The sequence below is a fragment of the Denticeps clupeoides genome, chromosome 17, assembly GCF_900700375.1.
Source record: "Denticeps clupeoides chromosome 17, fDenClu1.1, whole genome shotgun sequence".
NCBI classification, from domain to species: Eukaryota; Metazoa; Chordata; class Actinopteri; order Clupeiformes; family Denticipitidae; genus Denticeps; species Denticeps clupeoides.
The window spans coordinates 2,140,166-2,156,291 of record NC_041723.1 but is presented as its reverse complement, the minus strand read 5'-3'; the positions used below and the strand labels follow the sequence as shown (position 1 = coordinate 2,156,291).

Sequence of the window (16,126 nt, the reverse complement as noted above, 5' to 3'; positions counted from 1 at the left end):
GTAATGTAAATGTTGCATCGTGGAATACCTTGAGATGTATATTAAGATATGTAACACATTCTGTCTTCTTTTCCACTTCCATGTAATGAAAGTCTGCATTTACATCCAAATTCACATCTAAGGCATTTAGCTGTATTGTGTATCTTAATAATACCGCAAGTGGGGACTGAGGAAGTGTCTCATCTGTGTTTGAACAGTGCGACTTGATGTGAAGTGAAGTGATTGTCATTGTGAAACACTGCTGCACATCACATGGTGACACAACGAAATGTGTAATTTAACCGTCACCCTTGGTGAGCAGTGGGCAGCCATGACAGGCGCCCGGGGACCAGTGTGTGGGGACAGTGAAGGTAATAAAACTACAGAACCTCCGCCCTGTTTAGAGCGGCATTATAAAGACCAGAGGAACACTATTCTCTGCCCTGGATCACATTCCCACTGTGGGCTAAAGATTACGCTGAGAAAGCAAGTGGGCTGGTAAATGGAGAATAGAGCAGTAAACCTTGACCCCCTGCATCTGAACAAACGGGTTTATCCAGGTAGGGGTTAAGTCCGGCCTGTTCTCCCTGAAGCTCATTATCAAAATTCCCTTTATCCGTGTGCAAACATGGGCTATGGAAGGATTTCCATCTTGCATAAGACACATGTTGGTTGAATGCAACTCCTACCATTCAATACAAAACAAAATCATCAATTCAGAACTGGGCATGGAAACTTCTGGACAATAACTGATGAAGTAGGTAGTGTAAGGAGTGTGAGGAGTCCTCCTACAAGATACATTTCAAAATAGTCATGCACATGATATGTAGTGAAATGCAATGGTGTGGTCTGCAGCAGTCGCTAAAGCATTTCATCAGTGTCAAATTTGTTTTTGAACCAGCGGAGGGAGCCGTAGACTCGCATTTGTTTTCACGGGCGCTAGTTGCTAAAGGAGGTGATGGGGGTCTGGAAGCTTTTGTGACCAAATTCAAAGGTTTATCCTACAAAATCAATATGAAGATAAAAAAGTTATTATTCTAAAACCATGAGGACAATGAAATACTGTTTCTCAACCTGTTTTCAGTCCTGGAAAAAATTGTGTCTATTTGAAAGCCTTTGTTACCTTTGACCTCATGAGTCAAATGTACAAAATGGCATTGCGGCCACAGTTCACCACTTACAAAGCGAGTTTTCTAAAAGAGTGGTGTAAAATGGTGTTTTTTGAGAAAGGGGTGTGGCCCATGATGTGACGAATGTTGAAGGTATTGTGATACACAGCATACGGTGCACACAGTGAAATTTGTCCATCACCCTGAGTGAGCAGTGGGCAGCCATGACAGGTGCCCGGGGAGCAGTGTGTGGGGACGGTGCCTTGGCGCAGTGGAACCTTGGCAGATCGGGATTCGAACCTTCTGATTACGGGGCCGATTCCTTAACCGCTACACAGAAGGAGCAACACCTCAGGGACAGGATCAGCTGTATACCTTCACCTTTAGGTCAAAGGACCCTCATTTTTGGACGAGAATGTTCAAATATTGGACAGTGAAGATCGGTGGTTTGAGAGACGAGTGAGGCATGTGCAAATCAACAGAGGTGGAGGCCTCAGACACAACCTATACTCCAACCTATAATGCTGCCCTTTCATCCATCCCCAGGAAAATCAGGCCCAATTCACCAGGTTGGCTGCATTTAATGGGGGCAGGAGGAGCTGCCAGGGCGGGGCCAAGGCGGGATTGAGGTGAAACCAACCTGGAGGATAAATTTGTGGGCACAAACCAACTTCCCTCAGATTGACAAAGTTCTGTGGATGCAGAATGAAACGTCTCTACGTTAAAGAAAGAAAGTCCAGTTGCCACGACTCAACTTTGAGACAAATTCTTCATGACTGAGGATCTTCACAGACACACTTCTGATTACAGGGCCGCTTCCTGACCCACTAGGCCACCACTGCCCCTTAACAGAACACAATCCCATTGGTGTATCCATCACTGCACCAGAAAACTGGCAACTGTTCACTTTGAGTACAAACTAACTTGAGATCTAGTTAGTTCTCACTTTAACTTGAGTAATACTTTTACCAGAAATATTGTCACACCGTGTCAAAAAGTGCAAAAAAATAGATCTTTGTAAAATAAAAATTCCTTTAGACAGATAACATACACAAAAAGTTCCGAGTTAATGACCTTATGAAAATCTCAGAGGTTGAAAATTACAGCTCTCTTTGTAAGTGGGTAAACTTAAATAAATCAGCACTGTGTGAAATACTTATATAGGTAGTAGCCTAGTGGGTAACACACTCGCCTATGAACCAGAAGACCCAGGTTCAAACCCCACTTACTACCATCGTGTCCCTGAGCAAGACTCTTTACCCTGAGTGTCCCCAGGGGGGGACTGTCCCTGTAACTACTGATTGTAAGTCGCTCTGGATAAGGGCGTCTGGTAAAATGTGATCTTCTGGACCATCAGCAACTTCAAGCAGAATCCCTTCATTTCTGAATCCCTTCAGAAATTATTTCTTTCTGTGCAGCATGTACTGTGTGGTCGGAAATCGGTCATCAGTTCTAAATGCGTGGTAGCTGCTAATGGTTATGCAATTTATGTTTTTTTTTGGCGGAAAAAGCATCGAAACATGTTTAATATCATGTGTAAATCCCGTATTTCTGAATGCAGTGGAATCTGCCTAACCCTTTACAAAGTTTCATCATCCTCTGCTGATTTGACTGATGGTAAAATTACTACCATAATTACTCCGCTCATTAGCTAAAGAAGAAATGCATGTTGTGTAACTTTATGGTTGCAATGTGCCTCAAGGTCACAGATTAGTCCAAACAAATGTCAGGCAAACCCCAAGGCATTTCATGACCTGCGTGACATAAATAATAAAGGCGTAAGTGGCCATTTCTGTGTAACGTTCTCTGCCATTTTCATATTGTTAACCATCTGTTAGTATTTTGCACCTTGTGAAAGGCGATTTTGTAAAGAAATTTCACTTGACTCATGTCTCCAGATAGCGGAGATTGGTGACGCTGGAACAGGCCGGTCACAGTGCACTGAACACCGGGCCGAATCCAGCAATTATGTCAGCCGGAGAAGCTGATGCGAACGTGAGCAACTCATCGCGATAAGGAGGTCAAAAATGTGGCAGGATGTTTTGTATAGTTTCCTGTCAGAGTTTTGATTAATGTCCGTGCTCGCCCTTCGGCATTTATGAAGGTCAAAGGTACAGCGTCTGCCGCTGCCCTCGGTGCTCCTGCCTGCCGGAATGTGGATCCACAACTGGTGCAAACATTGTTCAAACGTGTCTTCCGTAAGTGCTTCGGTATGCTTGATGCTTTAATGCGGGTTCGAGTTGCACTCTCCCATAACATTCACGAGTTCCTATGTATGAGATTAGTGACCAAATTTTATTAGTTTGGTCAACTCTACTTACCAGGATCATCTCAACACAGATTAAACACCACACATTAAGTCAGTGCAATTAATACAAAAAATATGCCATTATCTTGAGATTCTTTATCGAACAAGAAAACAACAAAACCAATATACCGGGTGCCACAAACAATAGAAATGGAAGGCGTGAAGAAGTAAGGAACAGCGGTAAATGCTAAATGGTGCCAACAGGCAAGGGATGAGCAGAGAGCTCCGTCAGTGGATTATCATTCTGTATTTTTGCAGTTTACCTTTCCTCATATTGTCAGAATTTAATGGCTCATTGCTTAACATACTGCTCACAACATTAGCTAAAGGATGTATTGTCTGTGTTGTATTGCTTTGTAGGTCAAAGGTAATGTATTTGATTGCACACAATTGCATAGCGTGAATTTTTTGCTTATTGAGGCTGAAACAGCAGCCCTGCGGAATGCAGATCCACAACCGATGTTGATGACTGCTTAGATGATGTGTTTAAAGTGTGTTTTGGAAGGTATCTTAATGTGGATGCCTCAGTTGCCAGCGGTAGATGGGGACAGATTACGCCGTCTGTCCGTTTTGCCTGCACTGAGTAGAGTGGTTTTGATGCTGCATCTGGCAACCTGACATCTTCCATCAATGGGGGAGACAACCAAGTCCTTCATCACATAAAACGACAACAAGCCCCGGTTCACAGACAGACTGAGAAAACTTTGTCAGGCCAAGGCGGGCGTCTGTAGAGGTGTGGACAGGTCCAGTCAACAAACTCCATGACAAAGGAAAGCAGAGGGGCTAAAAAACTGTTTTCAGTGATGAGATGATATAGAAGATTGTTATTTCCGTGCACAAATGTTTTTTGTACCACCAAATTAATTCTAGAATTACACAATCAAGTTAAATCTTGCTGCATTTTGTCTAAAGGGATGATTTTGTACCCAAAAGGACAGTTATTAATCATGTGCACCAAACAGATTTCAGCAAACTGCTATTTTGTTGACAGAATCTAATGTGAATGAAGTAAATAAGGAAATTGTTTTCTTGACAAAATGTCATTTTTTGTTGTTTGACGAAATGCATTTTGTCTACGAAAGAAAGTGATCGACATTGACGATACACATTCTGTGGATGAATTACTTTATTTGGCCATCACAGTATTACAATTAATAATTATCAAACCCGTGACTCTTACTTTTTTTAAAGTATATCAGACCTGTGTGCATTAGTTGTCTTTATTTGTCTAGATGACAAATTCTGTGGGTGAAAGTCCCACAGTCAGGCTGCAAACTTTTAGATTCCACATGTGCTTAGTGACATTGCCCTCTTCATCAACAACGAACGGTGCACCGTACCCCTTCACAGCCCATCCAGGTGAGCCTATGCGCTGCAGGACGTGTATGTTGACGTATTGTCAGTGTTGAAGATCATATTTGGCCAGTGACCATGTTTTATTCTCATATTCCTCAGCTTTGTAGGTGAAAGGTCGGAGGCAGTGGGTGCAGAGGGAAACTCCTCACCTTAATGACTCTGAAATGCTACAGCGGCTCGCAGGAATGTAGATCCTCCACCCGCGCAGAGCGGAGATGTAAAGTGCTCGGTGATGGAAAGATGCTTTGATAATCTTGGCGTGAACGTGACATGAACATGAAACAAAGCGCCATTCATTTACACAACAACAAAAAATGTAATCAGACGATCGTTCTGGCTTTCGGCTATGGCTAAGCCAATTAATCAATCAAGCAAACATGCATTTTAAAACTACGATGAACTCAAAGTTCCGGTAACACCACGAGGGAGGAGGCGAGGACCCAAATGCAAGCAATTAAAATGATTTATTTCAAAGGCACTGAACTTACAGAACCAAGAGCAAGACTTTCGGGAATACAGGCGTTTACCGTGGAATAGACCGAACACTGAGGGCATGTGGACATGTACGGTGTATTAGGTGGGCGGAGTATCTGGTGACAGGTACAGGCCATCTGGTGGATGGTACAGCCCATTTTAGATCATGCAGGCTTATTTCATATTACTTTCATCCTATTCCCTTTACCACCTTCATTTCTTAATTTTTCATGATAAAATGATCGTTTGGGTGTAGAAAGTGGTGATGTTGGAACTAATGCTTGCTTGTTCATACAACCTGTTCCTTCCATACTGACAGGAGGAATCCCCTCGTCTCTACTGGCTCCTGGCTCTGCTTCTGACACTAAATCACATTTTTAAAGTGGTTGTAATTCTCAGCACAAAACCTTCTGATCAATTCAGACCACTTGGACTTGTGGGCTCATGGCTGGTGCTTGGTGCTGCTGGATCTTGCTTCTGGGCTACAATTTATGTGGCGTCGCATCATATGTAATGTTGAAATGATATAACGTTGTGTTATATGCCAAAACACCACACAATCCATTGACTTTATAATTAATTAAGTTGAACTGTGGTTCAACATCTTGAATCACCGTCCTCATTTGACATTACAAACTGCAAGCTCTTTTATTACATACACATTTATATACATTTAGCTGTGTCTGTATACAGAGCGATCCTCTTTTTTAATGGTAGCAGCGTATGTGATCATCTCAGTGCCAGAAGTGAATGCTGGTCCAAAAAAAAAAAAAAAAAAAAAAAAGACCGTCCCACTTGGAATAGTCCCGGTCCAGGCCTTATTAAACCCTCATTTCCTTTCAGACAGGCACAGGAAGGCTGTGGCTGCAAGGTCGTGCCTGCAAGGTCATTCCAGTATTCACACTTTCATTCATCGCGGTATATCTACCATAAATTAGACAGCGTCATTTACACACAACTGCTACTCACCGTTTACCCCCTGCTTATCTCCCGTTACACACAGACTAGCATATCACATGAAGCCAGGGAGGTAAATAGAAGAGAACAACATAACGGTACATGCAGAGCTATGAAACCGGGGCACTGCGCACTGTTTCATGAGCGATTTACTGGCTGAATGTGCCGCACGGTTACTGACGATTCCACCGGCACGATCTTCAGAGGGTGGTCCTTGCAGTGGTTGTAGAAGTAAGGGAAGACCGTCTCGTGGAATCTGTGCTTGACCACGTGCAGGCAGGTGTTGCGGCCCACGTCGGTGAAGGACACTTTTCCTTTGTCCCAGTCCAGCTGCACCCTCAGGGTCTGGACCTTCTGGTCGAGCCTCAGCGCTGAAAGGTTCTCCTGGGAGCTCCCTTTTCCATAGCGACCCCCACAGTACCCCACGTACCATAAACCGGTCTTGTGCTTGATTTGTCTCTTCCTGTACACTGATTCGGAGATCACCCCTACGGCCCAGGCCGCACTGTTGCCGACCTCCACGTCCCAGCAGTGGACCCCCGAGCTAAAACCCTCTGAGCCCAGCACGCTGGCGAAGCCCTCAAACCGCTCCGGGTTATTGGGAAGCAACTTTTGCTTTTCGCTGGACACCAAGCTGACCAGATCCTCTGACAGTGACAGGTTAGCGTTGGCTGTGTTGGGGTCCAGGACCACCGGAGCTACAGATACCGAGAGGAGACAGGACTTAATATCGACTTCAGACCCATGGAGAGCTCGAGCCGCGCCCGATACTCACTGTACTGCACCATCGACTGCAGCCTGCTGGACACGGCGAACGCCAGATTTCCCAGGTGCTTGGCCACCTGGATCAGTGCCTCTCCCGACACCCTCTCTGGATCGTGAGGCAGGTACTGAGCTCTGGAATAAGACACCAGGGTCAGTGGTGCTGAAGGAGCGGCAGCAGAAGCAGAGAAGACCAACACTCACCTCTCAGACAGAGACTTGTAGTTCTGCGAACGGAACCAAGAGAACTGAAGTTAGTTGGTAATCTGAGCGAGCCCCGCCCCGACAGGTTCTGTAAGGTGTCCCTTGTACGGACTAGAAATAGAGAATTACCATCAGGAACGGCAGACTTTCAGCTCCTATCTCCTCCTCGATGGCTCTGATGGTGTCTTTAAGAAATGCGATTTCAGAATTGAGGTCATCTGTCTTCTTCTTCATCAGCTGGCAGCTCTGCTCCTCTTCCTCCTTCAATGCAGCCAGTCTCATTCCCTCTTCCTCACGCAGGAACTGGTGAAGCTCCTCAAACTTCTCCTTGATGAGCCTTTCTGTCTGATGGGCTTGGCCCTGAAACGAAAGCAGTTTTAGGGAAAGAAACGTAACAACTGAGCGGAATGAACTCAGCATCTCACCTTGATGAACTCGGTCGTTCTGCAAAAGGTTCGTTTGAAACCTTCAAGCGCTTTGACCTTCTCCTGTAGGGGCTTGAGCTTGAAGATGAGCTCCTCCTGAAAGTAAAAAATCAATTCGCTGCTCATTCAAATGCATCAGACGTGACCTTTGCCCCGAATACAGAACATTTTAAAAGCCCTGAGGTCCCGGCGTTTCTTTTATTCTCCAGTTCCCTCCAGCTTCACCTTCTACTCAACTTGGTCAGCTTGAGGCTGAAATGCTGCAGATGTTTGAATGAAGATGTTGAATCCAGACAGACAAAGAACACGACGGGCTGGTTATTAACCTTGTGATCTGGAGCAGCTTGCTCCAGGGTGCGGAAGCTCAGGTCGCTGTGCTTCGTGGGGTCGCGGCACGCGGCACAAACCGGCTTCTTGCTGCGCTCGCAGAAGTGCGTGAGCGTCTGGCAGTGTGCGCTGCAGAGGCCGGCCTCCTCCGACAGGCTGGCGGCGCGCTGCCTCCGGTCCTGCAGGATGGCTTCGCACATCCCCTTCAGCACGATGTTGCAGGGGGGCGTCGTGTTCATGGAGAGGCTCCTGCAGACCGGGCACTCTGTGGCTCCTCGCTGGTCCCAGAACGTCCTCAGGCAGGACCTGCAGAGGCTGTGGGAGCAGGCCAGCAGGACGGGGTCGTTGAAGACGTCACAGCACACCGGACAGAAGAAGTCCTCTTCTGACAGAGAGGGTCTGGAGGCCATGATCTCTTGCAGCGTCGCCTCAGGTGATGCACCTCTGCTCCTCTGCAGCAGAAATGAACATCACCCGGCATGGTGGAGCCCCAAATACAGGCTCCCTGGTGGGCGGAGCTCCCTGGCAGGTAAATAGCATCTCACACTCCCACAGAAAGAACACGTGTGTGTTGGTGGAGGCGAGTATTTGTGTGCTTGTGCAGGAATGAGATTGTTCCTTCGATAAGCACGGTTTACTGTACATTACTAATGAGGCGTGCACTAATGCTGCATCAATCAAGAACTGAATGTGACGATGTCAACAGAACACACAGCACGGCTTAGAACAGAAGACAGTTTAGACTGGCAGCTGATGCACGTTGACTTGAATTGTTATATTGACATCATTTTAAAGTTGGACGCCCCAGAATTCACAGGGTTTATTTTATAATCTCCAGGGAACGGAACTGAGTGGTTTTGCAGCATACTTGCCCCTGTTACCAGCATAAAAAACATGGGCGTCTCGGTGGCATCAGGACTGATGATCGGTGGAATGTTGCGTCACTCTGGACTGTCGATTATAAGAAGAACACTCTTCCATCTCCTTCCTCTTCCTGATTGGCTATGTGTATGTCACCGAGCTTCTCTTTCAGGTAAATAGTGATGTGAAAGGGATCACAATTATAATCATTCATTTAAAACCTGGTCATAATAAATTGTATTATTTTTGTACCCAAGGTTCTGACATGGCATGGGCCATTTAATGCTGAAGCAGCCTTACAGTACAAGAGTTTCAATATCTTTGCATGTGGGAACAATTCAGGTGTGAAATCTGAAAAATTGTAAAGCTGGAAATGTGACATATTGAAATGTCGTATGTCACCCTGCAGGCCAAGGTGTTGAGTAAATACAATGAAACACTTGTTTAGCACTTTCAGATTCTCCAGTTATCGCATCTTATTCGCCATGCCCACGCCAGTGCACAAAACCACGTGTCATGCATTACTGTTCAGCATTTTTGGAATAGGAAAAAATTTAAATGTTGTTACATCTCATTATCTCATTACATACTGACAATAGAAACCAAGAGCAAGATTTTTGCATTTGGGCAGCACTTTAACATCATTTAAATTTCATGTTACAGCTATTTAAATAGCTTACTGACTTATTACTGACAAAAGCAGCGTTCAATAGTCGCTGGTATTGACTTTTATTGAATGATACTGCTCTTGAAAATCAGTGCATATATGCTTCTATATGGAGAATAAACAAAAAAAAAGTGCATTTTCTACTCCTGGATGCCCTACTAGACCTGGCACGTCCCTTGTAATCTGTGCACATCACAAAATCCCCTGGGGGGGTCATATAGTAGAGAAAGAAATCCTGTAATATAGCTACGATATAGCTTACGGTTCCATGAAAATATACATCGCAAACTTTTAAATATTACAGGAATGCATTATCAACATGCTGCGTACTGTATAAGGTCCATTTGTATTTTAAAAGTTGTTTTTATGCTTTATTTGTGATTTTAAATTTTTCAACAACAAACAAATAACAGCTGTTGACCAATATCCACCCACCACCCTCAGCCCCACCCATCAAACAGCAAGAAGAGAAATAAATAAATAAAAAAACAAAAAAAACAAAAAAACTTTGTATATAAAAGTTGTTTTTATGATACATAATATTGTGATAGCTTTTAAACTAGAATTCTAAAATGGGCTGCACATAGATAGCATTCTTAAATATTTATAGATAAATAAGATTTCTGTTTCATGTACATGTTTTAGGATGTGTTCCCTCGCAATACCCAAAACTATTGCAAAGGTTATTGCAAGGGAATGCAAAACAATTTCCGAAAAATATTTTCCCACCCTTGCCTTGCTCTCTTTTTACTAAATGTACAGAATTTACTCAGATAATTAGTGCTGAAAATCAAGCCACAATAATGCCTTGAACATTTTAGCCTTTATTTTACAGAAATGGAAAATAATTGGGAAGGATGCATGCTCTCTTGACTGAAGGCATAAAGCATCCTAAACACGGTGACAGCCATCTCTAACAGGATTTACTGGCATGGAATGTCGGTTGACACAAATAATAGTTTTTTTTTTTAAAAAACTGACTATATATTGTCTAATAAAGTTGACATAATACTAGTAATACTAATAGTAAAGTCAGTCATTCAGCTTGTATTATATTTTATTATATAGTACATTACATGCATTATACTGGTGAAATGACATTCTTCCTATGTCTTTGGGGGTACTGTCTTAATTTAAGGACACCTTCACCCGACTAACTTCTTTCACTTATGGGATGTCGTGAAGCTACACCTATACAGGAAGGCCATCCGCAGTGGCTTCACTGCATAAGGAAGGAACAGGCTGGTAGGGATGGAACACAGCGAGTGTGAGGCGGGATGCTGTAAGACGAGATCAGAACTCTTATTGGTGCTGATCTGGAAGTTGAGTAAGATGTCTGGCAATAGAAACAAATCTCTAATTTTCTTGTGAATTTGACACATACTGCATAGCCAGAAAGAATATGCTGATTTAAACTTACTTACTAATAATAATCTATTCAACATACATGTGATGCATGTGTCAAAGATCTATGTTAGGCTTCCAAGCTGATGACATTTTTGAAAATGCTTGACCTTTGGTGCCATCTTGTGACATGAAAAAGACAGAATATTTGACCATGAGGGTCAAGGAAATGCACACACACAGAAAAGCGAACTGTGTTCAGTCCACGCCCACCTGACGCCACATACGCTTGGACCAGACTTTTATCTGCCCTCAGGTTGTAAAGGATTTGGGTCGGTGTGTGGTGGAGGAAACCCTGGTGAAGCCGGCTGAGAAAGGAGGCCCGCCGAGGAGAAGCTACTGGGGTTTCCATCACACAATCTTCCTCTTGTAGGCACTTCATAATTTATATGCCAGCAATAGGTTCCAGAACCCTGCATTTCATTTCAATGTCATTTTGCAGTGTGATAATGTCATTCTCAACAGCAAAGCTATTCGAGTGGTAAAAAACATGCAATTCACTTCAATACTGGCACCAAATGGAAAACACATGTAGCTGGCGATGTGTCCGATGGATGCAGAGTCAGTACGTCGCTTATCAAATTCTGAAAAGACATTTATCTGCCTTGCCTTCACATCGGTGTGTATCTGTGCATGTTCATTTTATTTTATAGCCAGTGAACAGTAGACCTACAGCCTCTACAAATGCTTCTGTAACAATGCCTCAGTCCTTGAAAAACGTCTCGTTTTCAGCAAGAACGTGATCATCGTATCGGCTTGGTAAAAGGGGACTTTTCATTCACTCTCGGCTCAGTCGCAACATCTGAGGGTGGTTTTGCTCACAATATTAAAATGTAACTAACATTGAAATCGAGAGAATTTCAGTAAGTAACTGTAATTAATTACAAGGCTTGCTACAGTAACGTAATGAATTACAATTACTGATTATCAACAGATTGTTTTATTTCATTTATTGGGTCTGCAGTATTTTTAAGACCCTTAATCTCTAGATATAAGGATTACTCATAATTTTCAATTACATATAAGGCTTTCATTTTTCAAATTCGCGCAGAAAATGCAACTTTTTGCATCATTGTCCCAAGGAGTCGGTATTATCAAAATCTCTCCTGTTGGCTAGATGAATGTTGCATAGTTTATACAGTTGTACCATGCAGCCCTTGGTCAGCAGCCATGGAGGAATCCACTTGCACTGTTAGGTTGGCCTTTTTAGCTTATAGTTTTGGTATAATGGTGGTTTGCAAGTGTGACTTCTTGACCAAGGTGTTTCTCCGCTGAAGGATCTCACCACTGCTCACCAAGGGTGACGGTTAAATACAGAGGACAAATTTCATTGTGTCACCATGTGCTGTCAATCACTTGGCAATCACTTCACTTTAAAAAGCATTTAATATAAATAATACATACAAAGGACAGACATCTCCATAACATATTTACACACAGCATTAAAAACACAGTGCTGGTACAGTATTAATATAAAACCATTTCCAGTTCCATTATTTTTGCGGTTATTTAAAAAAATGTCAAAAGTTGAGGAGAAAATATGCTGGCTAAATAAAACAATGAATTTTAAAATTTCAGAGGCGGCTGTAGGAGGCATTTCCTCCTTCATGGACACGGCAGAAGTCCTGACCCTGTAGTGCCCTCTTCTTGCATGGCTGTCCCAGCTTCGTGGTACCACTGCACAAAGGCCGACCTGAAAAAGAACTGTATAAAAAAAATAATAATAATAATAATTACATTTCATGAAAATGCATCTACTGCATATAAACATGGTTATTTTACAAATGTACAATTTCTTTATAATTACACTGGAACCATTCTTCTGGACACTCCATTTTGACCAACATCTCACCTGTTGCTTGACACTGACTGGTTAGGGCTGCAGCCATGTGGTGGATCCACGGAATCCAAAACACCTCTAAGATTTCTTTGGGGAACGTCAAAAACGCCCTGCTACAAATACACAAAAACAGGTTTTAGGCAGGTCATAACTCATTCGAAATTGAATTGTGCGTTTCGACTGTACTCACTCCTGCCAGGTTAGGCCAGCTTTTGAGTCTGGGAGTTGAATGGCTGGTTGTGATTTGGCTGCAGTGACTGAATCTGGGAAGCCCATGGGCCTGCGGGGGTGACGTGGCCACCATGCTTGGGTCACCTTCAGCAAGGCAATAAAAGGTGCTCTGTATTAGCTCAAAAGTGCAATTTCAGTCAACTTGAAATGTAATTGAGGAGTTGAGTACAGCAGAGCACCTGCCAAAAAACTGTCATGATCAACAGGGTCCAAATCCAGGTCACAGTCCAGAAAATCCCTACTGGGGGGAATAATCGATGTATTATAATCGAAGTCATATTTGATGCTCTGTAGACCTGCGCAAACATAATCTTTTACGGAACATCCATATAATCAGTGTTAAAAGTAGAGGCTGCATGGTGGGATTTACCGATTCAACGTGGGGGACTCGGTCGGGGTGGTCTTCACCTCATCATGGCTCTTACTTGGAGGAGCTGGTAGAGGACGGCAGGGTAACGTTCCCCAGATTGTAGAAAGGACCCACAACAACCGCAGCACAAACCAGCGACCTTGGACAATGTCAAGTGTGTCAATACATAATGCAAAAATGTAAATGTAAAAAAAAGATAAGGAAAAACTCCCAGATCTCATGTTTACTCACCCATTGAAAGAGAGAAGAGCAGCAGCGTGAGTGTAAAAAGGTCAAAGGCCGGCTGCTGGTTGACCTCAGCAATTGCATTGACCGGCACAGTGATCAGCAGAGACAGACGGGAGAAAGCTGGACACTGCAGGAAAGACAGCAGCAGTGCGCAAAGCAGGAAGTACCCAGCATGCACCACACAGGTCCAAACTGCACAAAGACTCAAACCTGTAAAGACAAGAATTTGTGATAATCAAAATGGTACAAGCTCTTGCAGAAGAAGGTCGTTCTGCATGTGCATATAGAGCTTTGGTCCCTGGACCACGCCCAGGAAAAGGTTGGAGCAGACTGCAGATTGGTTGATACCTGCCCATCCCAGGTAGCCCTGAATGAGATGCAGTCGGTCCTCCAGCCGACTCTGCATGTTATCCAGGTAAAGCAGCATGTATCCCAGAGTGCCGTTCATGCGCTCCAGCTTTCCCAGGAGTTCAGAGTAGAAGTGGGCGGTGTTGTCCTGCTGTTGCAGAAATTCAGCCATGTTCTCTTCTGCAGCATGATTAAAAAAAATAAGGTGGCTAATTCCTCATCTAAAAATGGTCATTTGGCATTTTCAGTGGTTGAAGTTAAAGAACAAGATCAGAAATCACACAATCAATTCAAGACCAAAATGATACTCACCCATTTTACTGTAGATGTCCTGAGCACGACCTCGGACCTCTGCCAGGTCCTCCATAATGGCTTGATGACCTTGATTCACCTCAGAACCTTGACCTTTCAACTGCTCAGTCATATTCTCTGTTTAGACAATATGTTGATGTAAGAAAGGTATTATGGCTATTATTGAAGGGAATCGTTTCAGATTGTCTAATTAAGATATATAAATCATGTTAATAATCTGAGCGCCTGACCCATCCTCTGTGCAACGCCTTGGATGAGCTGTGCTACCAGCTCTTGGCCGGTACTGATCAGGGCCTTTTCATCCGCCAGTCGCCGCAAGTTGCCACTGATTGAGGCATCCAGCTGCTCCTGCCCTTCCTTCAGCGCCCCCTGATGGAGCTGCAGGGCAGTGTGTCCCTCCAACAGCCGGTCCAGAGAAGCGGCAGTCAGGTCCCGTAGTTCACGCTGACCCTCCTGTATATAAAACACCGCATGGTTTACAGAAGCACTTACAGCAGGATCAGCCTCATCAGACAGGACCCCGACCTTCAGGTCCTTCATGGCATCAAGTTGACTCGTTGCTGTGGAGATGAGGGCGTTGACCGTGAGCTCGGCCCGGCGGCGGAAATGCTGCTGCCGTGTAGCGTAGCACACAGCGCGGGCTCGATTGCTCACAATGTGATATGCATTCCATGTGTCTGAGTCCATGTCTGCAGTGCACTCCTTAATGGACTAAAATGAAAGGAAGAGGAAAATTATTATTCAACTAAGAGTATAAAATCAAACTAATATCAAAACACCAGGGATTAACATCAGAACTGAGAAAGCTGCATCTGTGCATCCGTAATTTCTATTAATGCCAGATGTTTTTAAAAAAAGTGTCACACTATACCATGTCCTCTGAGCAAGGGAACGTTCTACGGCCCTCCACCTCCGCCTGACAGTTAAACAGGGCCACGCCGAGTTTGGCCAAGTTCTCCTCAGACAAGCTTCCACAGGTGGACCTCAGCTGGGCAACAACCTGCGTTGATGAGACTCATTAAAACCGTTTTTAAACCTGGTTTACTTATAAAAATTTGTCTCTCAGATGGACGACAGATAGGCCAGTCAGGGCCAGTACCCGAAAATGACAGCTGTCCAGGGGACTCAGCTCCATCTGCTTCGCTTCAGCAAGAATCTTGTCATCCGCCACAGCGATTTCAAAAGGTGGCGGCTCAGCCAGCGGAAGGTTCTGATGGACGTTGGCTGCTGCTGATGGTGTCGGGGCCGGGTCCGGGGCTGCTTTCTTCATCCAACCAAAAAAGGCCGCCGCCGACCCAAAGTGACCTGCCAGCACCCAGAGGAGAAGCCCCCATGGTGCCAAACGCGGCGCTTTCTGATACATTCAGCCCTAAACAAGTGGCAGAATATTAACTTAAAAATACATTTCATGCAGATTTCATGAGCAGGACAAACACTATTTATCATAGTCGTACTAGTCCTATAATAATACAAATAATAAAAATACACAAGAAGTGTGCCTGTTTTACTAAGTAATTGTGCTTAAATAATAGTAATAAGATCAATATAATTGACATAATTAACATTGCAATGATCACCAATGTTAATTAATTCGATGCCTCAGTGCAACAAAGCAGGAGCAGCAGCGAGACTCTGTCCGGGCATGTAACCCTGGCTGGTCCTGCTCAGAATGTTCACAAAAGAACCTTCTACTGAAGGCATCCAAAAAGCCAAGCAGATGTGGACACTTATATACAAAAGTCGTGCAGAAACACGTGGAGCCTGCAAATGCTTTTATATTCTGAATTAGAAACGTAACAACACCAACCTTTCTGTTAGACTTCAGTTGTGAAGGCGTCGCTTCAAGATCGTGAAATAAATCCCTTTTCTCAGGAGGTAAAAGCTGTCATTAGGAGTTCGGCTCGGTAACAAAAGAATAATTAAAAAGTAAAAGCGTTCTCGCCTACGGTTTCATCCACTAGTTT

At 43.9% G+C, this 16,126-nt stretch overlaps 2 protein-coding genes across 4 annotated transcripts; both read right to left on the bottom strand.

Annotated features, from left to right (window-relative positions):
• Nucleotides 1-6,018: 6,018 nt before the first annotated feature.
• On the bottom strand, nt 6,019-8,666 carry LOC114766872 (zinc-binding protein A33-like). Its single transcript, XM_028958180.1, has 6 exons — nt 7,901-8,666; nt 7,575-7,670; nt 7,279-7,509; nt 7,150-7,172; nt 6,959-7,080; nt 6,019-6,881 (listed from the first exon to the last, which is right to left on the bottom strand). The coding sequence occupies exons 1-6, from the start codon at nt 8,309-8,311 to the stop codon at nt 6,322-6,324; spliced, it is 1,443 nt and encodes a 480-aa protein (XP_028814013.1). The 5' UTR covers nt 8,312-8,666; the 3' UTR covers nt 6,019-6,321.
• A 3,534-nt stretch (nt 8,667-12,200) lies between these two features.
• bmb (brambleberry) lies at nt 12,201-16,115 on the bottom strand. Of its 3 annotated transcripts, none has more exons than XM_028958845.1 (13): nt 15,970-16,115; nt 15,262-15,531; nt 15,034-15,162; nt 14,688-14,873; nt 14,393-14,615; nt 14,163-14,279; nt 13,851-14,030; nt 13,506-13,712; nt 13,275-13,413; nt 13,084-13,145; nt 12,864-12,988; nt 12,686-12,786; nt 12,201-12,537 (listed from the first exon to the last, which is right to left on the bottom strand). In XM_028958845.1, exons 2-13 carry the CDS (start codon nt 15,523-15,525, stop codon nt 12,408-12,410), a joined length of 1,863 nt encoding a protein of 620 aa, XP_028814678.1. In that variant the 5' UTR covers nt 15,526-15,531; nt 15,970-16,115; the 3' UTR covers nt 12,201-12,407. The 3 variants fall into 3 exon arrangements, with proteins under 3 accessions (XP_028814678.1, XP_028814679.1, XP_028814680.1); XM_028958846.1 differs by having other exon boundaries at nt 12,686-12,783; XM_028958847.1 differs by having other exon boundaries at nt 13,084-13,142.
• Between the last annotated feature and the right edge of the window lie 11 nt (nt 16,116-16,126).